This window comes from Elaeis guineensis, unplaced genomic scaffold (genome assembly GCF_000442705.2).
Source record: "Elaeis guineensis isolate ETL-2024a unplaced genomic scaffold, EG11 Super_Scaffold_31900, whole genome shotgun sequence".
In the NCBI taxonomy this organism is placed as follows: domain Eukaryota; kingdom Viridiplantae; phylum Streptophyta; class Magnoliopsida; order Arecales; family Arecaceae; genus Elaeis; species Elaeis guineensis.
Window position 1 is genome coordinate 2,762,518 of NW_027332420.1, and position 27,374 is coordinate 2,789,891.

General features: G+C 38.1%; 1 protein-coding gene across 1 annotated transcript in view; it reads right to left on the bottom strand.

Moving 5' to 3' along the window:
* Positions 1–10,761: 10,761 nt before the first annotated feature.
* LOC105033396 (uncharacterized) overlaps positions 10,762–27,374 on the bottom strand; it is a 55,592-nt gene continuing 38,979 nt past the window's right edge. The window contains 3 exon segments of the mRNA XM_010908168.3: positions 10,762–11,283; positions 11,485–11,626; positions 22,255–24,663. Of these exon segments, the coding sequence (XP_010906470.2) occupies positions 22,669–24,663 (1,995 nt within the window). The 3' untranslated portion in view covers positions 10,762–11,283; positions 11,485–11,626; positions 22,255–22,668.

Below are 27,374 nucleotides of genomic sequence, written 5' to 3' on the forward strand. Positions count from 1 at the left end.
GAGTTTCTCCTTCTAATTCTTCTACGAATAATGATCGGTTGGGGCATTGTGCAGCAAAGTGACCGTAACCATGGCACTTGAAGCAATGAGATCGAGAACTACTTCCTTTTGATAACTCTCCTATAGCTCCTTTTCCTTTATCTTCTTTTCTCCCAATAGGATTTGTCCGTTACTAGGAGTTTGATTAATATTAGGTCTCGATCCAGAAGGGGTTACTCGGTTGAGTTCAGGACGATGGGGAGTCGAATATCTAGAAAATCTTTCAAAATCTAAGGCAAGTTGATAAGCTTGCTCCAACGTGGTTACCTCTCGCAGAAAGAGCTCACGCTGAATATCCTCTCGTAATCCAACTCTAAATCTAGATAAGGTAACAACTCTATCTTTGGCTACTCCACATCTCATGAGATATTCATCAAATCTCGTGATATATCGGTGACTGATCTATTCCCTTGAGTAAGCCTCTACCATTGATCTAAAAGTCTTTGTTGGTAAGAGGTGGGGAGATACTTCTCTCTGAGTTTTTCTTTCATCTCATCCCAGATTTCTATCGGATCTTGTCTTCTCTGATTGAGAAGACGCTCAACACTTTCCAATAAAGTAGGGCTTGCCTCACCAATTTCATCCTAGCAAACCTAACTCTCCTTGCTTCAGACATTTCGTACCATCCAAAATAGTGGTCCATACCTAATTCTCAATCTAGGTACTCTCTCGGATCTAGACAACCATCAAAACTTGGGGCTTCGACTTTCACATTCCTAAGAATATGCTCATCTTGATCGAACTGGTTATGGTGCGGGCGTGCCCCTATAGGTCGATCAAATTCTAGATTCCTACCTCTTTATCCTATAGGTAGTCGGAGAGACTCAGGTTCAGGTTGTTTCTACCTAGCTTCTTCTAATACCACTATTCTCTCATCCATGGCTTTCATAAAATTTTTCATGTCATCAAACTTTTCAGTCAGAGCATTAATGATGGCTGCTATATTGGGATCCATATTGGTGTTGGTGGGGAAGTAGGATGTTGGTACCAGGTACCTGATCTAGTGGTCATGCAACTCTAAGATGCAAAAATAAGGTGCAATAAAAATTAAAATGCTTGAAAGTAAAGTATGAAATTTAGAGTGAGAAAATTTAACTTGCGAAAATTTAAATTGCTGAATTTAAACTAAAGCCCTAATCAACTGGCTCTGATACCAAATTGATGCGGGACAACACTAAAGAAGAGAGAAAAAAAATCGATCCTAATGATCAAGCTCTCTTCTGTTCATCAACAACAAATCACGTCCAGCAGGGCTTATTATTCCCAGGACAGACAGTATAGTTGCCTATACTCTGCTCAGGAGGCGTGATTGATTGATACGAGACTAAAGCGAGATCAATCTAAATGATACAGATGAATGCCATTCGAGAGATCAGTAAACAATTAGCAATAGAAAATTTTATAAACAGATAGCAGAAATTAAACATGCTCATGAGTAAATGCAAAAAAGAAATAAGACTGGAACGAGAGAAAATAAAAATTAAACCCGTGAGAAAATCCAAGAAGATGATAAGAATCCGGATCGTGGTGGTTAAGAAATACTCTGATTATGGCTCTTAATCTTTTAACCAAACAGATCCATCGATAAAGAACTAGGTCTTTACCAACATCGAATTAAAAAAAAATCAAAGATCAACTGTTAAGGAACGAAGGTCCTTGACAGCATATGATCTGTAGAATAAGAAATCACTCCTTCTCTCAGCACGACAGATAAAAATTCTGGAGGAGACAGATCTTCTCTTGACGGAATAGGCTTGCATGGGTAGATGGTGGAGTCGATCAGAGTCGCAGGAACACTGAATCTTAAGTAGAAGAAATAGGATAGAAAGTGGGCCTCACACCCTCCCCTTGTGGGCGATTTTGGGTCTCACACCCTCTCTCTCTCAGAGCGATTGACACAAGTATTTGTGGAGTTTGTAAAATCATTCATTATTTTTTTCATGAAAGATACAAGGATTTATATAAGACTCTAAGGGTCCTGTTTGTTTAGGAATCTCTTATCTTTACAAGGAAGAAATCAACCCTCCATAAAAAAGTAAAGATTATAATCTACCATAGGAAAAAATCAGCCTTCAACAAAATAAGTAAGTAGCCAGAACTCTTAAGGAATTCTAAGGAAGAAATGGAACTCCATGTGGGTGCTTGATGCTTGACACAACTTGGCATGAGCACGGCACATGCTGGCATGCATATTTTTTCTCTTGGCATGTGGAGAGTGGTGGCTCCAAAGGTGACGTGGACAAATCCAAGTATGGCCTTAAATCATGTTGTCGATTTTTGATGGCTCTCGTATCCGCACCAATTCTCCCGGGTGGGAAAAACTCGACCCTGTCGAGTGTGGGTCGATTCCGCTCTGGTGACGCTCAAGTAGATCGGGATCAATGCATTGCAGCTCTTCTCGAGTGACCAGGTATCTTCAGACTCCGGTCGACCTCGCCATCTGACCAGATACCGCTGATAGCCTCGTCTCCAGGTGGAAAGGATCTGCTCATCCAAAATTCTCTCAATCTGATCGTGTTTTGCTGACATTTTGGCTGGTGGACACTCAGGGATAGGTTCGCTCTCAAAGGTTGGTTCAGGCTCAAATGGCTCACTAGGTATCCGAGTTGATTTTTTATAGGCGACAAGATCTGTAATGTTAAAAGTAGAGCTAATTCCAAAATCAGAAGGTAGGTCCACAACATATGCATTTGATCCGATTTTCTTTATGATCTTAAACGGACCTGCTCTCGGGCATGTAACTTCTTCACGGTTCCGGGGGAAACCGTTTAGGCCTAATCGAACCATCACATAGTCTCCCTCTGCAAACTCTTGAACACGTCGATGAGAATCTGCATTCTGTTTATAAACTTTATTACTCATACTAATTTTTTTACTGATCTCTTTATGCAGACTTTTGACATGCTGTGCAAATGACTCTGCAGATTCGAAAATCCTAGCATGCATGGGTAGTGGGATGAGGTCTATTGGTTTTCTAGGTTGATATCCATGAACTACTTCAAGAGGACTCATGCCAATGGACCTATTAACAGAGCTATTATATGCAACTTCGGCTGGGGCGGCAAAAGATCCCAGTTACCCATATGTTCCCCAATCAAACAACGCAAAAGATTTTCAAGACTCCTATTAACCACTTCGGTCTGACCGTCTATTTGCGGATAATAGGCAGAAGAAAACTTTAGTTTTGTGCCTAAAAGGTGCCATAGGATTTTCCAAAAGTAGCTCATAAATCTAACATCCCTATCAAAAACAATGGTTTTAGGCAATCCATATAGTCTAACAATCTCATCAAAGTATATCCTTGCAACTTTCGACGCATCAGACGTTTAGCAACAGGGCAAGAAATGGGCCATTTTTGAAAATCTATCTACAACCACTAGAATAGAATCATGCTTCCTAGCTGTCCTAGGTAATCCCAAAATAAAATCCATACTAACATCTTGCCAAGGACAGTCTGATATAGGTAAGGGTATATATAAGCCGGTGTTTTATTTTCTCTGCTTGGCCACGGCACATGTTCTACATTGGGCAACAATTCGGACGACATCTCTTTTCAAGCTTGGCCAAAAGAACTGGGCTTCTACCAACTCTATAGTTTTATTCCTACCAAAGTGTCCAGCTAATCCTCCAGCATGTAATTCCCAAACTAAAAAATTTCTTAAAGATGTACGGGGGATACATAGCCTAGTTTCTTTAAATAGGTAAGCATCCTGAAGGGTATATTCACTATGTTCTCTAGATGGCCCCTTACGTAAAGCGGTAAGTATGTCACCAAAATTTGGACACTCCTCATAATTTTCTTTAACCTTATCAAAACCAACAACTTCTATACTAACGGTGGACAGCAAAGTATGACGACGACTCAGGGCATCAACAGCACGATTCTCTACACCTGCACGGTGTTTTAAAACAAAAGTATAGGCTTGCAAAAACTCGACCCACCTATCGTGTCTATGATTCAATTTCTTTTGAGAATTCAGGAATCTAAGAGCCTCATGGTCAGAGTACAAAATAAATTCTTGTGGTAGTAGGTAATGCCTCCAATATCTTAAAGCTTGAATTACCGCATAAAACTCCTTATCATAGATGGAATATTTGAGTTTAGAATCGTTAAGTTTCTCGCTAAAGTATGCTACCGGATGACCTTCTTGACTAAGGACACCACCAATCCCAACTCCTGACGCATCGCACGCTACTTCAAAAACCTTAGAAAAATCAGGGAGACGTAAGATTGGGGCATGAGTCATCTTGTCCTTAATGTCTAGAAAGGCTCTATTGGCTGCCCTAGTCCATTCAAAATTTTTCTTTCTAATGCAGTCAGTGATGGGAGCGACTATGGTGCTAAACCCTTTTATGAACCTACGATAAAAAGTTACTAATCCATAAAAACTCCGCATGTCATGCACACTCTTGGGCACCGGCCACTCAATTATTACTCTAATCTTTTCAGGATCAGCAGATACACCATTGGGGGTAACAACAAAACCTAAAAAGATGATATGGTCTGTTATAAAAGCATACTTCTTAGGATTAGCATACAAGCTTTCTGTTTTAAGAACTTGACACACTCTTTGGAGGTGATCTAAATGGTCTTCCCTAGTTCGACTATAGATCAAAATGTTATCAAAATATACGACTACAAATACTCCTATAAATGATCGTAGTAGTTGGATCATCAACCTCATGAAGGTACTAGGGGTAATAGATAATCCAAATGACATCACCATCCACTCATATAAACCATTTTTTCTTTTGAAAGCAGTTTTCCACTCATCTCCCGATCTAATCCTTACTTGATGGTAACCACTCTTAAGATCGATCTTAAAAAAGATAGTGGATCCGGCCATCATATCTAACATGTCATCTAACCTAGGGATGGGAAAATGATACTTAATGGTAATCTTGTTAATGGCACGGCTATCTATGCACATCCTCCATGTACCATCCTTTTTTGGAGTCAGTAGTGCAGGAACCGCGCAAGGACTCAAACTCTCCCTCACAAATCTTTTTTTTATCAGCTCTCCAACTTGTCTTTGTAGCTCGGCATGCTCATTAAGGTTCAACCTATAGTGGGGCAAGTTGGGTAGGGTAGATCCAAGAACTAAATCAATGGCATGTTAAATGTTTCTCATAGGCGGTAAGTAATCTGGAAGATCCTCAGGAAAGATATCATGAAACTCAGTAAGAAGGCTAGCTACTTCCTTAGGATAATCCATCTTAGAATCCTCACGAACTTCTCTAGCAACAAGCATCCAAACTGATGATCCTTCACTCATGGTCGTCTCTAATTCTTTAGCACCTATCAGATTGAGGCTTTTCTTCTTAAGATTTTTTTTTGGTCAATCGCCTATCTTTCTATTAGTAGCCTTAGGTGGGGAAGGATTAATCGTGATCTTCTTACCCCGATGAGTAAAGCTACAGGAGTTGGTACGGCCATAAATCGTAAATCATTGTCGAATAGCCAAGGCCGACCTAATATGATACTTCCGACTTCTATGGGTAAGACATCGCACCACACATGATCCTGATAGGAATGAAGCTGGATGGGCACACGGCATCTAAATTTGATGGGAATAGAAAAGGAATCAATCCAAGACACACGGTATGGACTGGGATGATCTACAGGAGTTAATCCTAATCGCTTAACCGTGTCGGTGGAGCATTGATACAGCTATCGCTATCAATGATCACCTTACAAATTTTATCGCCAAATTTTATGAAGGTATGGAAAATAGAGGTCCTACGCCAGTCTTCACTTTTCTTAGTTTGGGCTAGGACATACCTAACGACTCCAAGCCTAAGGTCTGACTCAGGTGTGGCATAACCTGGGATGTCCTTAGTACTCTCAAATTGCTCGGCTAAATCTGGATCAGCTTCATAAACTTCCTCCTAAATATTTTCTAGAGTTTCTCCTTCTAATTCTTTTACGAATAATGATCGGTTGGGGCATTGTGCAGCAAAGTGACCGTAACCATGGCACTTGAAGCAATGAGATCGAGAACTACTTCCTTTTGATAACTCTCCTATAGCTCCTTTTTCTTTATCTTCTTTTCTCCCAATAGGATTTGTCCGTTACTAGGAGTTTGATTAATATTAGGTCTCGATCCAGAAGGGGTTACTCGATTGGGTTCAGAACGACGGAGAGTCGAATATCTAGAAAATCTTTCAAAATCTAAGGCAAGTTGATAAGCTTGTTCCAACGTGGTTACCTCTCGCAGAAAGAGCTCACGCTGAATATCCTCTCGTAATCCAGCTCTAAATCTAGATAAGGTAACAACTCTATCTTTGGCTACTCCACATCTCATGAGGTATTCATCAAATCTCGTGATATACTCGGTGACTGATCTATTCCCTTGAGTAAGCCTCTGCCATTGATCTAAAAATCTTTGTTGGTAAGAGGTGGGGAGATACTTCTCTCTGAGTTTTTCTTTCATCTCATCCCAGGTTTCTATCGGATCTTGTCTTCTCTGATTGAGAAGATGCTCAACACTTTCCCAATATAGTCGGGCTTGCCTTACCAATTTCATCCTAGCAAACCTAACTCTCCTTGCTTCAGACATTTCGTACCATCCAAAATAGTGGTCCATACCTAATTCCCATTCTAGGTACTCTCTTGGATCTAGACAACCATCAAAACTTAGGGCTTCGACTTTCACATTCCTAAGAATATGCTCATCTTGATCGAACTGGTTATGGTGCGGGCGTGCCCCTATAGGTCGATCAAGTTCTAGATTCCTACCTCTTTGTCCTATAGGTAGTCGGGGAGACTCAGGTTCAGGTTGTTTCTGTCTAGCTTCTTCTAATACCACTATTCTCTCATCCATGGCTTTCATAAAATTTTTCATGTCATCAAACTTTTCAGTCAGAGCATTAATGATGGCTGCTATATTGGGATCCATATTGGTGTTGGGTGGGGAAGTAGGATGTTGGTACCAGATACCTGATCTAGTGGTCATGCAACTCTAAGATGCAAAAATAAGGTGCAATAAAAATTAAAATGCTTGAAAGTAAAGTATGAAATTTAGAGTGCGAAAATTTAACTTGCGAAAATTTAAATTGTTGAATTTAAACTAAAGGCCTAATCAACCGGCTCTGATACCAAATTGATGCGGGACAACACTAAAGAAGAGAGAAAAAAAAATCGATCCTAATGATCAAGCTCTCTTCTGTTCATCAACAACAAATCACGTCCAGCCAGGGGCTTATTATTCCCAGGACAGACAGTATAGTTGCCTATACTCTGCTCAGGAGGCGTGATTGATTGATACGAGACTAAAGCGAGATCAATCTAAATGATACAGATGAATACCATTCGAGAGATCAGTAAACAATTAGCAATAGAAAATTTCATAAACAGATAGCAGAAATTAAACATGCTCATGAGTAAATGCAAAAAAAAAAATAAGACTAAAACGAGAGAAAATAAAACATTAAACCCGTGAGAAAATCCAAGAAGATGATAAGAATCCGGATCGTGGTGGTTAAGAAACTACTCTGATTAGGACTCTTAATCTTTTAACCAAATAGATACATCGATAAAGAACTAGGTCTTTACCAACATCGGATTAAAAAAAAATCAAAGATCAACTGTTAAGGAACGAAGGTCCTTGACAGCATATGATCTGTAGAATAAGAAATCACTCTTTCTCTCGCACGACAGATAAAAATTCTGGAGGAGACAGATCTTCTCTTGACGGAATAGGTTTGCATGGGTAAATGGTGGAGTCGATCAGAGTCGCAGGAACACTGAATCTTAAGTAGAAGGAATAGGATAGAAAGTGAGCCTCACACCCTCCCCTTGTGGGGCGATTTTGGGTCTCACACCCTCTCCCTCTCAGAGCGATTGACACAAGTATTTGTGGAGTTTGTAAAATCATTCATTATTTTTTTAATGAAAGATACAAGGATTTATATAAGACTCTAAGGGTCCTGTTTGTTTAGGAATCTCTTATCTTTACAAGGAAGAAATCAACCCTCCTTAAAAAAGTAAAGCATTATAATCTACCATAGGAAAGAAATCAGCCTTCAACAAAATAAGTAAGTAGCCAAGAACTCTTAAGGAATTCTAAGGAAGAAATGGAACTCCATGTGGGTGCTTGATGCTTGACACAACTTGGCATGAGCACGGCACATGCTGGCATGCATATTTTTTCTCTTGGCATGTGGAGAGTGGTGGCTCCAAAGGTGACGTGGACAAATCCAAGTATGGCCTTAAATCATGTTGCCGATTTTTGATGGCTCTGATGTCCGCACCACATGCCCTATCTCGGCTTTTTAGTATTAGACAATAAGCCGAATCATGACCGTTCCATGAGCACCGCGTTGAAGTTTAACATCAATAGAACAAAACATGGAATCGAGTTAGTGTTAAGTATATGCTCTAATGAAAAAAAGAAAAAAAGATAGTATATGCTCTAATGAGAAAAAGGAGAAAGAAAGATGAACAGGTTTCTTTTGCGTCGAAGGAGATATTGCGTTGGTGTAACTGCATCCTTGCCTGTGTTAACTGTGTTCCGTAGGACATCTTCCCCCGTGTCAATTTGTAGCCGTTCACTCATGCATCGATGGCTCCAAGCAGTGACACGAAGAGAAAAAGGGCCGGTGGATATGTTCACCTGGCTGCGCCATGCCCATGAATTTGATGGTTCCTGCTGATAAGCCTATTTCTCCATTCAAGCTTCTAACAATAGAAAAGTCCTTTACTATCAGCTTAGTTCCAAGATACACCTTGCAAAGTACCGCTTCTAGCATAAGGGTATGGTACGCGTATGTGGATGGTCAAGGGACCCATAACGTATAAAAGATTCGCCAGCCACATATGCATACAAGGTTATTATTTATTAACTATTCAAAAATAAATGAAATATATTAAATACAATTATACCAATAATAATGGTAGTAATATCTTTATATATATATATATAAACAATATCACTAAAGATTACAACTAATAATCACTGCTTACCATATATTATCTAATACTAGTAGCAACGGACGTCAAACATTATTAATACATATATCACTCGCAAATGAAAGCCGGATCAAACTTAATCATTAGCTTAAACTCGATTTATTCATACAGCCACTAAATTCATTAACGTTATACGTATAGGCTACATCTGCAAAGCCCTAGAATGTTTAGCGCAATTACACAATGCTAAGCAGCCCTTGCTCCATGCTAAGTGGATTGCCTTTCTCAGTACACGATATGTAGTGTAGTACGACCGTATATCATAGCTGCATATAGAAATTTGGTGCAGTCAAAGGGTCACATGCACCGTATTCTAGAGACTGAATTACCTGGTATATTGCTGCAAAACTACCAAATTTGAAGTATCTTCAGACTATCCTTTCTCAAATTACAGGTCGTTTCAGATTGCTTCTAATTTCCAAGGCTATAGAAAGAGAGGCCAAATTTTGAAGACCATGCATAACATGAAGTTCAGGAATGTCAAATCTGAGGATAGAAGAGGAGCCAAGATTCCAATCACGTCCAAGAATGCCAGATGCTTGATTCTGGCCCAATCTTCAGCAACCCATGCACAGTGGGGGACCGCCATTACCATTGCTGCCGACAGACTGGACTGGTGAACCGACGAGGGGTCATGGCAATAATCGGGTTTGAGTCGGGCAGGCCATTATCTATATTTGCCTCAAGGCAGATAAAATTAGACTGGATAGGGTGGATGGATTAGGTCCTGTAAGCCTACATTTTTTTTTTTTTTTGGTATATAAATCAAATCAATAAAAAGGCATATAAAAATAAATCTTAGTGCTTCACATAACATTGAACAAAATAATAGTCTAAAGACATAGGACATCACAAACTAAAATTTTTCAACAGTAATGGAAACATAATAAATAACAATATTGTTCCTTTGGAAAAAAATCAAATGTTCCTTCAATTGAGAAAAGTAATCGACTAAAAATACGAACTAAGAATCATGGCATCTTACTTGTCACACGCTCAACTGTTCTGATGTGCTGAGCTACTAAAGTAAAAGGTTGATAGGGCAAAGGGTCGGGTTCAGGACAGGTTTTACCATGACATGCACCTGCCCTGGATCCCCTGTGGACCATGTATTGGGCTCAAATCAAGAGCCTGTGAACTGGACCGATATGCAACCAACCAAGAGCTTATGTGGGTGGATTTGGCAGGCAAGAAATATCATCCAGGAGTCTTTGTCGTAAGCAGCAGCAGCAGAGCAAGATTTATGATTAAATCACCGACACGAGCCAACAGGGTGATGACGGTAGTGAATGTGCTGCATCTTGCCGCATTATTTTCTTGTCAACTAAAAATCCACGGTCCTGTGCGGTGCAAATGCTATATATGGACCAAAAATCATATTCTTTTTGGTTTTTTGATGGATGCTAACGGTGTTGGCAACAATATCCACAGGTACTATTGACATATCGATCTCTACAGTGATGCATTCTTATCCTCCACATGCAGCTCTCTGACTCTGCTACTGCTTGCACTCATTCGGAACTAAATTGCATCCCCCTGCATGCGTTATAGATAGTAACCATTGGAATAATTTCAGTAAACTTTGGCTCCAAATCCCACCCTTTAACATCAACATATTGGAATTAGGTGGTTATACAATCACTTCTCATCTAAATAATGAGAGCTTGGTGCACCATCCTGATCATTAGGTGATAGGATGCCCAGACATGTTACCTGCTGATTATCATTAAACATTTAACTACATAGGATGATTTTCAGCCAAAGATTTTACTGGAACTTCAGCAACTGATTGCAATATTCCGGGATCTAATTTGCTTACATGTCCTCGTAGTCCAAGCTCAAATCTAAACAGAACTTTATCAAAAGATTCACATGTACAGGTACTTTGACCATTTTGGTACAAGGGATGTTCTGACAATTGAATTTCTGGCCGTGGAGACTGATAAGAAACACAAAAAGTTGCAAGTTGATTTATGTACAAGAAGTACAAAATAGGTAAAGAATCTCTACATAAAACAGCACCTCATCCTCTGCAAATTTACGTGCACGATTTTCTCAATTGAGCAGCCATATTAGTTCCTGCAAAACTGACTGCCTCGTACCAAATTGGGCAAGTTAACCATTATAGGTAGCTGGTCAACAGTTTTTGTCAGATTAAGTCACGCTTGTGCCGTAGTACTGGCTACACTTACTAAGAATTGTCCTAAAATCTGTACAGCTGCTAAAGTTTGTGCTGGAGATCTCTAACTTTTATCAGTGCATCTCTCAATTCCCTGCATATTTGGATGGTGTTTAAATGAGATTAATACAGTCATCTAGTTAATTGATGAAATATATGTGGACACCGCATATCACTAGGCCATACCCTTGGATAAGAAAGAATTAACTTTTCTCACTCTACAGGCATTACAAGTTTGAATGCTTTAGAATAGGCAAATCTGAGCGGATATTGCCATTGGGAACAAGAGATGCACCTTATCCACATCGAAGAGAAGAACTAATAATTAGAAATTCCACAGTCCCTGACAAACAATGATCCACTGCAATCTACTATTTGAATGCCTTGCAGCCAACAAGCATATGAACCCAGATCTCCATTTGTAGCGAATCACCAATCTGTCAGACCACAAATCATTATACTGGTTAAGATTATGACTTCAGTAAAGAAGATATAATTGCATAACAAAAGGAAAATGCTAGAATGGATAACTAGAAAAAGCAAATACAGAAAAACATGGTAGTAAAGTATCAAGCAAGATCAGTTACAATTATTGATATGTGTAAGGGCCAGAGTCGGAAACAAATAGAGTTAACATACCCAAAAGGTCTTCCTAGGATCCTCAGCCATTGAACATGGCAACATCCAAAAATCTCAGCACAGGGACACAGCACATATATGCATCATATTATATATTACATATGTAGGGTGTGTCTATGTATATAGTGTGCTTGCTTCTTTTGATGCATATTTAACAATAAATTAATGGAATAGCCATGAGGTTGCAGGTTTCCTCCTTTATTTTGTAGAATCATTTGAGATGTGTTGAGCTACTTAAAATGATAATTAACCATAATATCTTTATATTCAAAATATAATAACATTTCACTTGAAATGTTCATATAATTACAATAATATTGTATTAAAAAATATAATGATATATTGCTTAACATGTCCATATAATTTTGATAACTTTATATCAGAAATATAAGGACATTTTGCTTGAAATGTCCAGTGTTTAAAACAAGGAGTCCCCAACATGACACTTTTTAAGTGCTGAGTTTCAAGAAACGTTGTTCTAACATCAACAAGAGACTTCAATGTGGAAGGTTTGGCACTTCTAGACTACTAAAAAGTGGAGTGTCTGGGTAACATAGACGAAAGCACCATGCCTTGGTGTACAATCTCCAATTAAGGCTGGAGTATTAGACTGAAACACGTTTATCCAACACAAGCCAGATCTACCTAAACTGACTAACAGGATACACGAGTCAAAGTGTAAAACTAGCAAAACTTACCTATTGACAAATTGTTTCAAATTTGTTGGAGAGCTAATTGGCCAATTTAATCAGAATCCTATATAACTTGAATCTATTAATATCTAAACATATGTTATACAAGTAAAGCTAGAATGACTTCTAAAGATTTGGCTCCAAATACTTCCTAATGAAAATCAATGATATACCTCGCAGAATAAAAATCCAAACTATTGATCATGATTTAGATCTAAATTGGCTAGAAACTAAAAATTCTTGCACTTATAAGGTCCTTTACGCGAGCATCCAATGGACTCAAAATATGCAATTTTTCAATATAATATTATGTTTCAATTTGATTTGTGGTCTAAAATATCCAAATCAACCAAATTTTAACTTGTAAATGTTTCAAAAAATATGTTGACCAAGATCAACAAGTCAATGGTATATCTTTGCTCACTAGCTACATTGCCACCATTCATTTTGTGCACTCTCGATACAAAGGTAACAGACTTGCAAAAAAAAAGAGAATAATTTCTAAGCAATTTAGAAAAATTGCAGATCGACATGTGGATTCCAAAAGCTTAAGAAGTATTCTAGCTTAATTCTATGTCACATTATTTATATTATCTTTCTTTTAGATGATTACATAGAAAATACCTAACCCTAGCCAAAATATCGATCTCCACCGTTAGGGGTGATAGTGGATCAGATAATATCAATCCGGACCCATTTTCATATCCGAATCTATCCAAATATGGATAGAAATTTGAGCATCCAACTAATATCCAGATTAATATCCATATCTATCAAAGAAAAATGGATATGGATATAGATAGACAACAATCCAATCCGTATCCGAACATCCAATTCCATTTATAACCCTATTTAGTTTTATATAGCATGCATGATTTTAAGGAAAATAAATAACCACATTAACATGCTATTAACTTGATATCATCCACTTAATAATATCTTTGATTCTATGGACATGAAGTTTAATTATTTAACTTATATCCATACTTCTAGTATCCACTTTCTATCCACATCCATTTAAAATAAATATGAATATAGCTTTTTGCATCCGACTCACATTCATATATGTAAAGTATCTCTATCCATACTTTGTCAACTAGCTAGGTTTGAGTTAGCCCAGTTGATTATATAGTGGTTCAGGTCATCTGGTTTAGGTCATGTTGGCCTTGATACTAGAAGATGAGTAAAGGTTAGCATGACTCACACCTAATTTAATTGATGCACTTCCAGACCTATTTCAACTATGTCATTCTTCCTAACAAGCAAATTCAATGAAATAAGACACCACTGGGACTAATTCAAGTATGTGCATGCATATGTTGGTCTTTGTCATGCTCTTTCTGCAATACATGGTTCTGTCAAAGTCCACAGGATGTCTGTATCAATGTTTAAAAGGTTTCTGTAGATTGTAAGCAGCTAGGAGACCACATAATACTCAAGCAAAAGAGCTTACAGATGGACCTAAATGACATGTTTTAATAGATAGAAAAATATTGTAAGATCATATAGTAACTAGAATGCCATAAATAATCAAAAGGTCAAGAAAAGTAAGGAACATCAGTGAAACAATTGTAGATCTATTTGATAACATATTTTAGTGTATTATCATCTATCATCTAAAAGAACATGCATAACAATTCAAATTAATTTAACAAGCAACTCAGCAAAATGATAAACACCTAACCAAAACTAAACAAAACCATATAGCTATATGGGTGTTGGGACACCAACAAGAAAGGCCTATGATGGTTGTAAACCTGACCATCCCAGCAACTAACACCTTAACTTGACCTGATATTGTCTGATTTGATAATCCAAATTCAGCCAGCTTGGCAGCTTAGGCACCTATTAAGAAGTCATTCACATGTGGAGGATGCCTAGGACCCAAGGAACTTGAATGCTAAGGGAGCTGCATGAGTTGCCTTTTAAAGTATTATATTTCAGAAAACATAGAAGCATTCAGCTTATAATTATTATAAGAGGATTGGCTTTTCAGATAGTTATATGTAAAACATTTAATAAATGCAAGTGGGAATGGGCAACTCGCTTGTATGGCTTTCATGGTAAATATATGCTTGACTTTCAGTTTTTCACCTAGTTGAATGTTCACTAAGAGTTGTTGGCTCTGTAGTATATGGCTATAACGGTTTGTTCTGCTTGGATGTTAACATCTATTTTTAGCTTGTAGTTTATCTTGGAGCCAAACCATGGATGACCAGTGTAGAAAGCTAAGCAGATTAAGACGACTAGAGAGGTCTTTAACGGAGGTGTAATGCTTAATTAAAAAAAACTATTTTCAAGGTTTTATTTTTTTGGCTAGAACAGATAAGTTGATCAAGCTAGAATTGACCATCAGTTTCAGGTTTTAGCTAGTTTTAGTAATGTTACATAGACACTCCATTTTTAAGGTTTGTGGAAGTGTCAGCGCTTTGGGACACTTGGACATGGTAAGACATGACATTATCCAGCTAACATCCACTTTGAAGTGTCATGCTGTGAACATTTGGCACAATGGAAGCTTATGTTTGGATGGTATCAACTAGTTTGCCTCAAACATTAGTTGATACCATCCACCAGGCACCTGTGTAAACTTTCATGATGACACTAGTTTCCTTTAGTTTGGATGGTATTAACTATTAGACCCAAATTGGTAATAGAGGGTAAACTAAGTGATCACTTGGTTAGTGTCACTGGGGATCATTTTTTGATTTCCTCATTATTTCAAGTATATTTGGGTCTGCTATGTCAATTCTAGGTTGTTTCTTTAACCTTTTTGAGTTAAAAGAAGGGGTTGTGACTTGTATGGTAACATACCTTAAGTAATTTTTAAAGCTTTCTAAGGCTAAACATTATCTACCATATATTATTTGCAAACACAACCAATAGGTAGACGTTTATCTACCTAAATATTAGACATATAGCAAAGAAATCTTTTTCAAAATTTCTTTGAGATTACTTTAATGTATTTCATCAGCAAAGAAATAAAACAAGAAAGTTAAGAAAACAATGATATTTAAAAATGTATTAATTTTATTCAAAAGTGTAAGTATGAGAAAAAACTGAATTTCCTTATTCTTGTACTGGAAATGATGAATTACCAAGGGGTACCATTGATTCATGTAGACTAAACCGTAGCCTTCAAGAAGAATTCTCAAAGTATTAAACATAGACCCAAGGTATGCTGTATCGTACCGAACAAGGCAGTCTAGGTATCAACACCAAAAAGGGGTACTATACCATATTGGGACCGAAACCAATACATCATACGGAAAGCATACCGACACTTAGTATATTGAACTAGTCGTTATACTAGAAGTATCAACACAGTAACAGGGTGGCATTGGTATGGTGTTTAGTACCGAGATAGCATACTTTGCATAAAACTTTTTGCAATTCCTAATAGCACTGGAAGCGGTTGGGCTTTTAATTCCAACAAAATATGAGAGGTTACCACTCCCTCCCAAACAACTACAAGGAGCAAAGTTTGCCATACCAGTCGATACCGTACCAAAAAAAAAAAAGAATGGCTTTAAGATCTCATATCGTATCCAAGGTTTTAAATCCCGTGGGACAAAGATGCCCTGATTTTTCCATAGAACAAGACATCCTACTGTCCCATTCCGTCATCACAGCGGTCCCAATCATGTATTTCAGTAGATATCCTCCATCTTTCTTCCTTCTTTTCTTTCTTTCTTTTTTTTCTTTTTTTCTTTCTTCCTTCTTTTCTTTCCTTTCTCTACTTTCCTTTCTTGTCTTTTCTTTTTCTTTCTTTTTCTTCTTCCTTCCTTTCTTTTTTTCATTTTTCTTCTTCTTTCCTTTCATTTTTTCCTTTTCTTTATCTTTCCTTCAGTTCCTTCTTTCCTCTTTCTTTTTCTCTCCAAGGATGGATTTCAAAGTTCTGAGCTCGTTTCGATCCCATTTTCTCATAAGAATGGGACAGGACGATCAAGATGCCCCCCATTTCGTCAGGACATAAAATCTTGATTGTACCAACATTTCGTATATCTTGCTGTCTTGTAGTGTACAACATACCAACAATGTAATTGGATGGTACTGGTACGTGGTCCAGTCTCGAGAGGGCAAACCTTAAGGGAACTTTGAAATTTTTGAGGAAAGAGAAGCAGTTTCGAAGAAGTATATTTTGAGCCACCTCCTTTCCTGGAGCAGATTTACAAGATTATGAGTTTTGGTATGTGGATCTGAGCTTGAATCTTGTAATTAATTGGATGACATATAGCTGAAATTGATCAATCTCAGCAGAACTAAGCCAAAGCTAATTGCCGAAACTTAACATTCATAATGAGTTTCAGCCAATTTAAGCTGAAACGAACTGATCTAAGCCAAATTTCTTATCATTTTGGGGCCACTAGATCATTGTTCATATTGATTGGTTAATTCGTGTCAATTTGGTCATGTGTTTCTTTTTCTTTCCTTTTCAAAGTTAAAAGAAGACAAAATGAGAAATTCAACATCAACAGTTTTTCCTAGAAAATAAAACATAAACTTTAGGAATTTCAATGATTGAAGCTCTTTGATAGTGGCTTGCTTGTTTTTTTTTTCACTATTTTACCATTTATGATGGAAACTTGGACCAAAACTATTGAGATTTATGAAATCAAAATTCAATCTGCTCAACTAAGACCAAATGGAACGTCAATTAGGGATGTGACTTGATCAAAGATAAAATGATGAATGCCCATATCCTAACCATTATCAAGAGCACCATTCTCACAACTTGATCCAACCACCGACATGTGAATCTGCCAAGCCATTGCAATTCACAAATAATAGACTAAGCCATAATGTTATCTGGATTTAATAGGTTCCATAATGTTATCTGGATTTAATAGGATTTAATGAATTCTATATAAATTTATGCCACCTTTTCATTAACCTTTCAAATGTGCTATGGCATCTTTCTAAATTAAGAATTACAAGCATTATTTTGCTTACAATGTATGGCATGGGGTTTAGCTTTCATAGATTGAAATGCATGCTATTAAAAGGCAAAAATCTTGATCATGAACATCTATGGAATTTAAAACATGGTAAAGTTATAAGGAGGTAAATTGCTATCATAGATCAGGCTAGAGTTATTTAAAGTTCTAAACATTTATCAGATGACCAAAAGACAGCTAAACTTATGAAGGATAGAGAGACATCAAAAACTTTCCAAAGGATGCAAGCACTATAATTAATCTTTCGATAAAATGTGAAAAATAGTGGATCACACGAGTAACAGGCTTACAAGTCCAATGTGCAAGTCCTTTATTGTCTTTTGTTTGTGAGACAATTTCAAATCCTTCCCATTTTTTAGAAAAAAGCAAAGATGATATCCTCCATACTAAGAGTAAGATTCAAGCTTTTCATTTTTTTTTTTTCCCTGAATAGTGGTGGAAGTGCCACCTTCTTGAGGCAAACTCAGGACCTCTCCTAGCATAAGCACTGAAGACAGCGGGTGCCAACTTCAATTTTTCAATGCAGAAAGAAGCAACAAACACCCTTATAAAATAAAAGCTGTCAAAATTTCCCAATTTATCAATTCCTATCATGTAAAACTTCATAAAAAAGGGATCCTAACATAGCTGGACTTTGGGTATTCAAGGAAGAAACATTTATTTGGAATCTCCATGATTCTATTGAAAGAGTCCCATGCCCATAAAAATGGAAAATCATAGTAATTCATAAAATACCAAACAAATCTTAACAATTTCATAGGAAGACATGTTACATCTAGCACATGCTAGTCTTTTTTGAATATCTAAAATCTTTGAGAGTAGCCATGTGTACCCGCATATGCACTCCAACTAGTAGAAACAAATATTTATAGAAGAACTGATGCTTCAAGCTGCTTGTTCTTAAATTCTAGTATCTATACATATATGTTTTTCATGTGTCAAAGGTGGAATTTACTTGCTCCTATGACTTGCTTATTTAAGCTTAATAGTAGGAGTTTCTTTAAATTTTTATTTTTAGGACCCACATTTAGTTTCTAGCATTAACCAGTCATTTTGTTAGATTATTTGTTCACTTCCGATAAATCTGTCAGCCATGTTGTTAAAGGCATGCCTACAATGCAAGATGCAACAAGGAATCAATGCAACACCTTGCTTAGCAACTGCAAGTTGCCTTCAAGTAGGTGACCTAAATACACAAAGCACTAACCGATCGAACTATACAGCTCAGCATGGGGAGTATAGTATAGTACCAGTAGGGTACTAGAACATGGTATCAAGGTACGGCATACCATATAGAATGTAGTAGTACGGACCATACCATGGTACAGAGGATGTATTGACACTCAATACGTCAAACTGGCCCCCATATCGGGCGTGCCGACACAATGATAGGGTAGCACTAGTCTAGGGCCCGATATCAAGATGACATACCTTGCTTGGTACAACCCCCAAACTGAGTCTTTTTGCAGAGGTATGTATGGTACAGATACTTGGTATCTAGTATAATGATTGGACATTGGTATGGGGTTTGGTACCAAGACTATAAACCTTGGCACCAACCTTGTTGAAGATATGAGGCTCTCAAAACATGTGCCTTCAAGAGATGTGTGATTGGTAAGCAATCTAATGCCGATTAGCTTGTTACATTCCAATTTCACTTCCCAATGCATCTTTCATACCATGTTGTTGAAGGTATACCTAAGGTGTAATATGCAGCAAAGCACCAGGTCAACACATTAGTCAAAGAGGCACGTTCAAGTAGGCATCTAAGAGATTCCCAAGCCACAAATCTTGCCGAAGTCATAAGGCTCTCAAATGATGTGTCTTCAAGAGCTGCACCATTGGTTAGGAATCTGCTGATACAGGGGCCTTTGGATGTTGAGAGGCCAACAAGTTCTTGTCTAAAACAAGAGGCTCTTTAGCCTGGAGAAGAAAAGAAGCAGTAGAAGGAAAGGAGAACAAGAGAGCAACACTTACTTGGAGTTTAGTTATGGCTTATTTTATCTATCGCATCAGGTTGTCTACAACCAATTGGTAACATGTTTGGAACAAGACAACAAATATGGGACAACTAAAGTGAATGATAACATGGTAGGTGTAGTTTGTTAGATCATGGGAGCACCAAATACTAGGATTCAATGGTATAACTTAAAATGAGAATTTTGAACAATTACAAGTTCTTATTAGGGAGGATACTTAATCTACTCAGCTGGCCCTCTCCTAAACCCTCTCAAAGTGGCAAATTATCCCTCTTCTTTCTCCCCTCGCTTTCTAACAATAGAAGCTCATCTCTACTCCTTTTATCCATTTGAGTGCTGGGATGGTTATTTTCCCCCTCCTTTGTAACTGACAGTGAATGTTACATGGACATGTGACATAGGTGTCAAATGTCGAAGTTTCCAAAAGAATTTGACATGGAAATCTTATAAAACTTGGACACAAGGACATGTCTCTATCTATTTTATATATGTATTTTATATATGTATGTGCAAATATATTTAAATATAAACATATAATGAATAATGGGATAGACCTATGATTCTTCATAACATTTGATAAAAGGGTTGCCAATTCTTATGCTAGAGTTCATAATCTTTCATATAGAAGCGTAAAAAGCCAACACACAATAATGAAGGCATCAGAATTTAATGGTGTCTGTCAAGGACTGTCATGATATGTCCTGAGGCCCCAAGTGCTCAACATGTCAAAACACCCAAAAAATTTAGTGTCAAGGTAAAAAATAGACTTTTCTTTTCTTCTGGTTCCTTACACCACCCATGCCTATCTTTTCCAATAGTGGGGTTTTCTAACTGATTCATGAACCTAAAAACTATTTAAATGGGTACAAAGCTGATGGAGCAGATTTTTGCTACCATCCAGGCACAAGGTCTGCCAAACTGGCCAAATCCAGGTGTACCAAAGTGGATTGGTTTGCTATTTGTACGATTCAACTGCTTTGATTCAGATGATAAGAGATGGCCCTTCAAAGCCCTAATATTCCCTCAGCCTTTGTAAGAACTCCCCTTTTTGAAGCTTCACATTTGCAGCCCACCACCCCTGTCGAGTCGATGAAGACAACATGGGATGACGACCTTCATTACAAGTGAGTCTCTCTCCCCTCTTCTCTCTCGGTCCCATCACCAGATCTATAGCTCTTGAAGCTCCCCATCGATGGCTCAAAGATCCTCAGCCTCTCCACCCTATCTCTTCCCCTCTCTCTTAATCTCGTGGCAAGATCTGAAGCTTTCAAAGCTCCCCATCAATGGCTTGAACCTCCTTGGCCTCTCCCTCTCCTTCTTCCCACCCTCCATCTCCTTGTTTCAGCCTGGAACGGCACGGTACAGGTTTGTACCAGACCAACCTACTCGCCGGCTAGTATGAGCCCTAGTACCGGTTTGATGAACCCAGTCTAAACATTTTTCTTCTTCCCCTAGGTGAGTTTCTTTCTTACATGCTTCTGGATCCAAACTATGAGATGTCCTGTTGTCTGGTTCTTTCTCAATAGGTAGTGTCGATGAAAGCATTATCTCAAATGGCAGATTCTTCGTACCAATTAATCACTTTGTGTTGTTTTATTCTCCCTTCCTCTTCTATCCCTTAACCAACCACACCTATTTGATTGTTCCTTCATCCACATTTGAGGCATTGCCATTCTTCCAGAAATTTTTGAAAGTCAATGTTCCCACGGCCTAGATTGCTTGATTATGATTCTTTTACTCTAGATGTCCTATCCTTCGTATTTGGCACTGTCCATTTGCTTTAACTTTATATCTCATGTTTTGTTATCGAACTTCTATCTAATGGATTTCTGATTTGTGGATCTCACCCTTAATGATCCACTTTTTAATCCAAAGTATGTAATTAGCAAAATTATTAGGTTCATTTACAAAAGGTTGGATAATTAAGTGGGGACGCTACTATACCCTTATTGTTTTTCATACAATCATTTGTTTGTTTTAAATATCTAAGTTGGGACTTGGGAGGCTTATATAGCTAGAATGATTAAAACATATACATGGAATAATATTTTACCCAATAATACGGTTTCATTATTCAACTTATATCCACATCAATATCCGTATTTGTCAACATCTGATGCATATCCAATATGCTTTTAGCTCTAACTCCATCTTCACATCTAAACCAGGTTTAATGATTTTAATCCTCTATACCTTAGCATTCGCCAAGTTCTTACCACCCATCGAACAACTCCTCTCGCCATAATGACATTAGAAGCAACTTTTGTTCTTTTCAAAGAATGGTCCAAGATTTAGGTATTAAAATGACTACAAAATGTCATTTTCCTTATATCCTTGGGGTAATTGAGAAGTTCAGATAAGAAACATGTGCACTTAAAGACCCTTATAAGTAATAGCTTTTCATAGTTTCCTTTATATAATATTCTAAAAATATCTTATTTAGCTAAAATATAATTTTCTACAATTCCCCTACCATTTTATATTTTTTGTTGCTGAATTAGACACTTGGATACATGCCTGAATTCAACTCCAGTGTCTGAAACCATGAAAGACTGCTTTTGACTGAAACTATGGAACAGCCAAATGCACTCTTTGGACAATCAGCATGACCAAATTATGCCATTGTGGATATTATACGCTAGAATAGTGGGAGGAAATTGATAGATATACAACAGCAAAAACAACGATTTTCATACATAACTTTCAAGTAATCTAATCCAATCTAGATTGCAGCTAGCAATGTATAGATTCATTATAATCATTCGTCAACTTATAACCATGAAAGTTAGTGCCTTACCAAAAAAATTGTTTAGCTCACTATGCAAAAGAAGCACAAGAAGCACCATTGAAGATGTCTCAGGAGTGACGGCAAATAATTATAACAGAAACTTGAACATTACTGAGATGGATAATGCTATCAGTCACCATAAAATGCTGTCTTCAATGAGCCATCCATTCTTAGAGTACACAATTACTGTAGAATTTCATTTCTAACTGCTAAATAAAGTCAATGGAAGATAGCATAACTGTTGCTATCTAATTATTACCTGGAATAATCACAGCCTGAAACGAGACAATTCCCCTGCTTGGGTCCATTAACCACCTCATAAATCCCAAACTCAAAGGTATCAAGCCCACCGGCAAACAGTCACATACCATGCGATTACATAGATGAGAGCCAATTTTGAAATTATCTTGCAAAATGCTCCTATCAGCATTCATTATTGGAGTCAGAGCCATTATCTAACTTTGTTACCACCTCCGAAGCACAGTGAACAGACCTTAGGCCACCAGCAAGAAAAGTACTGACAGGAACTAACTCATCTTTTAGAACATCAATATCATTTGCAGCTTCAGGACAAGCTTGGTCAGGTCCAAATGGAACATCAACAGCAGCCTCGCTCGATCTGGTTAAAGTAGGCTGAAGAACATGAATGCCAGCATCTGGTGTCAAAGAACAAAACACATCAGTATATTGAGATTTACCCGGTACCTCAGAACTCTTATTCACACAAGATAAAATGTTTGGTTCACAAGCAGCACCCTTAGTTTCACCAACTCTGACCGACATCTGATGCTGAGCAGAATTTTCACCCAAACCGCAAGGATTTTGTTCCAATGGACCAGAGTTTGTTTCATGGAAGTTTTTCAGCATATCCCCACCATTAGAAGAAACACACTTAGAAACAGAAGATAAATGCAAGGTTTTGAGGGAGTCATGATTTTCATGATGAGGCTTACCGGTGGCAACATAATGAGACAAATTATGATATCCAATTGTTTTGTCAAGCAACTTGGAATCATCTGGAGCAAAGCTTGCATCAGAAACGTGAACACTATTGTCATTAGTGAGACAGATAGACTTAGTGATTATATCAGAATCATGAGCTACGCTAATCCCACAAGAAGTATGGCTTTCTTTTCCATCAGGAATATTCAAAATTCTACTGGCATTCACCATAGCATATGGCTCAGAATCCTCATCATTTGCATAGGTTTCACTTTCAACAGCTGCAAATTCAGTTTTCACCTCATGAATTCCAGGCACTGCATCCCCATTAACAGCATGCATTTCAGGCTTTGCAGACATTAGAAGAGATTCCTTTGCCACAGTAACTATGGTTCCATCAAAAACTCCAGACTTAGAGCATCCAGAGCTTTCATCAAAAGCCACCAAGTTTTTTTTGGAAGTAGGAACAGGATCATCAACACCATTATTGCCATCCAAAATAAGCTCACTAGATTCTTCAAAGTTGCTCACAACTGAAAATGAAGATTTAGATTTGCTTTTCTCCTCAGTTCTGCAGTGATGAGTATGATCCACGCTATGCCTCATGGAGCAGACTGGAATTTGTAGATTATTCCCTGTATATTCTTGCAGCATAGGAGCAACAATTTCTCCAGATGTGAAATGAGCCTCAACATTATGTTGCAACTGATTACCATCTATGTCAGGATCTCTAGGTGCAGTATTCGCTCCAGATTCTTGCAAGAAGCATGGAATACTGTATGGAGACATGCATTTTGCTTCAGTATTTTGTAATAAAGCATCATTAATTTCATGCAGCTTTGGTACCATAGCAGCATTTACAATCTTGACTTCATGATTATCATCCATCGTAACCTTAGAATGTAAACCAGTGTTTGGTTCCATTGAAAAATTCTCTTGAGATTGAGCTTCAGCCACAGGATCATCTTGATAGAAAGAATCGGGGTGAGTATGCAAGTCTACAAAATCTGTGGTCTCTGAAGATTTGTATTTTGGAGTTTGAACTTCAGATCCATAAGCATCGGAAGATACAGGTGACACTTTAGAAGTAGAGTCTATACAACCACCAAAACTAGGGGAGCTAATTCCTACATCTTTCACTTGATGTTCATAATGGTCATCATTAGAACCAGGGAAGTTGGTCTTAGGAATAGAAAGCACAGGAGATTCATTTGCCCCCTCAAGCATCTGATGATGTTTCATATCAGATTCAACCTTGTCAGCGACATAAGCAGTTCTATGTTGTTCAACTGAATGTTTCTTTACCAACGGCTTCTGTAACAGACCAGTACCAGGGAAAACCAACATATTTGTGGACTTAACTTCTCTCTCTTGTGGAATTTCAAGAGGCTTAAAGCCAAAAACAGTAGTCCAGGTGTCTTTCATTTCAGATATAGCAGGTATTACCAGTTTTTCAACATTGAGAGAGCAGAGAGCCTGAAGATATGATAAATAAAAAATATTTCCACAAGAAAAGAAAATTTAGGAAGAATCAGAGATATAAACAAACACAATTTGAAGTATAACTAATTTCATAGCAACAAATCTCATCTGACGGAGGTGGGGAATATATATAAAAAAAAATTACAAATTGACTGTAAGAACTGTAGAAAAAGCCAAAATTATATATGATTTTAAAGCCCCATAATGAAGATCCTTTAAGGCATCCTACATTGTCACAGTACTGCAAGGATAGAATCAGACTTAAGGAAATGCCTGAGATGATAAATTGAAAATAAGATTGTGCAAAAGCACAAATTTTGAAATTCTGCAAGTACACTAGTCTATTAGGATATAGTCATGCATCTGAATTCAACAACTTCATCAAATAAACATAAGGAATCAATTACCCATCTGAGGTACGAGTCACTGCATGGATTAGAGACCACCTGGTAACTAAAACATACATGCTCTTGCATTTTCTAAAGCCCTGTCAATTCCCTAACAAGATCATCTGTTGAGAATTTATTTTACTTTTTCCTACAATTCACACACATGACTCAAAGAAGCGGAACTTAGCAATGCCCTATTCTTTGCAACTTGCAAGCCCCAGTCCAATGCAATAATAATCAGCAGACAGAGGAGATACAAGTAATCGTGACCTTAAGTCTAAACAAATAACAAGCACTGAAAGATAAGCTTCAGAGGATGGAAAAAATATCAACCTTACAAACATTGAGTGCAAAGTGAGTGTCATACTTAATGTAACAATGGAGATACATAAGGAACAGAGTTTTTAGTTAACAAAAAGAAGATAAGAACATAATTTTGAATCATTCAACAGAAGAGTTGCATTTAGCTCTTCAAAGTTCAAACTCTTGATGAAGGGTAGTTGAAAAGATGTAGTTAAACATGAATTTCTGAAAGAAAATAAGAAAAAAAAATGAGATATCTAATATATATATATAGAAACGGAGGTCTCTCAATAAAGAAGCCTCCATCCGCCGCGTGGAAGCAATAGAGGGATAACATTTTGAAATCGGATCGGTGCGACAGAAACAAGCTGGACCGATCTTCTTTGGGCAGAGGCTGGGTCTCGGCAGGCAAGAAGACCTCGAGTGGCGGCCGTTCCCCTCACGGGATCTGAGACAAAGCCTTCACGGAGGATGGTGGAAGGAGAATGGGCGAGGGACAGCATCGTGGCTGTCGACCGGCAAGGGTGGTGGCGGCTTTGGGGAAACCATGGCAATGGCCGGGGTTGGTCCAAGAGAACGCGAGAGAGAGAGAGAGAGAGAAAATTAGCTGGGAAAGGGACGACATTTTGAAATCGGATCGGTGCAACGGAAACAGGCTGAATCACGATCTTCTTTGGGCGGAGGCCTAGTCTCAGTAGGCAAGAAGACCTCGAGCAACGGCCGTTCCCCTCACGGGATTTGGGACAGAGCCTTCGCGGAGGACGGTGGAGGGAGAGCGGGCGAGGAACAGCGTCGTGGCTGTCGACCGATGAGGGTGGTGGCGGCTTTGGGGAAACCATGGCGATGGCCGAGGTCGGTCCGAGAGAATGCGAGAGAGAGAGAGAGAGGGTATTAGATGGGAAAGGGACGACATTTTGAAATCGGATCGAGGACGAAGGGGGGTTCGGACCGGGGAGGACGAAGCGGCCATGGAGGTTGAGGACGTCGTCGGCGAGGGGGGAGAAGTCATCGGCGAGGGGGGAGAATTTGCGGAGGAGGTCCGGAGAGGGGCCGAGAATGCGAATGCGATCGCCGCGGCAAGCAAGAAGACCTCGAGCGGCAGTCGTTCCCTTCACGGGATCTGGGACAAAGCCTTCGCGGAGGACGGTGGAGGGAGAGCGGGCGAGGGGTGACGTCGTGGCTATCGACTGGCGAGGGTGGTGGCGGCTTTGGGGAAGCCATGGCGATGGCCGAGGTCGGTCCGAGAGAATGTGAGAGAGAGAGGGAATTAGCTGAGAAAGTTCGACGCACCTTATAATATTTAAGAATTTTCAAACTTCTAATATCCCAGTTAATTATTAATAGTGAATGTTCCTCAACGAAGGCATTTCATGTGGGTGAAAAAATTTTAAGCACACACTTGCACGGTTTGTTCCATGCCTTGCCTTTCTGCTGAAGATGGGAGTACCCTAATGAAAGTTATGGCAGATGACTTAGGAAACATAATCTTAGGAAACATAACCTTTTTATGTCTCAAAATTGACATGAATTTAAAATATATATAAAATAAATAGAATAGAATAGTTAAATAAAATAAAATATATTTTGAATATTATATTTTTTAAATATTTTTAAATGTTTATATTTTCATTTAAAACATTTGATATCATGATATCTTTTATATTATATTAAATTTTTAATTTATAAAAATATTATTTAAAAAAAATAAATGCATGCCGTGCATTGCACGGGGTTCTAAGCTAGTTATTCAGTAACGCTTGTGAACCCATAAAATAACTTTACATAGCAATCTTCACAAAAAGATACCTTGGTAGACTGCATATTTAACGATCGTATATAGAACATCATTCTAATCCCCCTAGCACCATATTGAATGAATTACAGGCCATTTCAAAGTTGATTCCACATATACCCTTGACTGCTTAAGCAATGATCTTGCAGATATCCACTTGTAAATCTTGAATATGATGAGTGAAGTCATCAACTAGGGTGCTAAAAATGTGATATTATAGG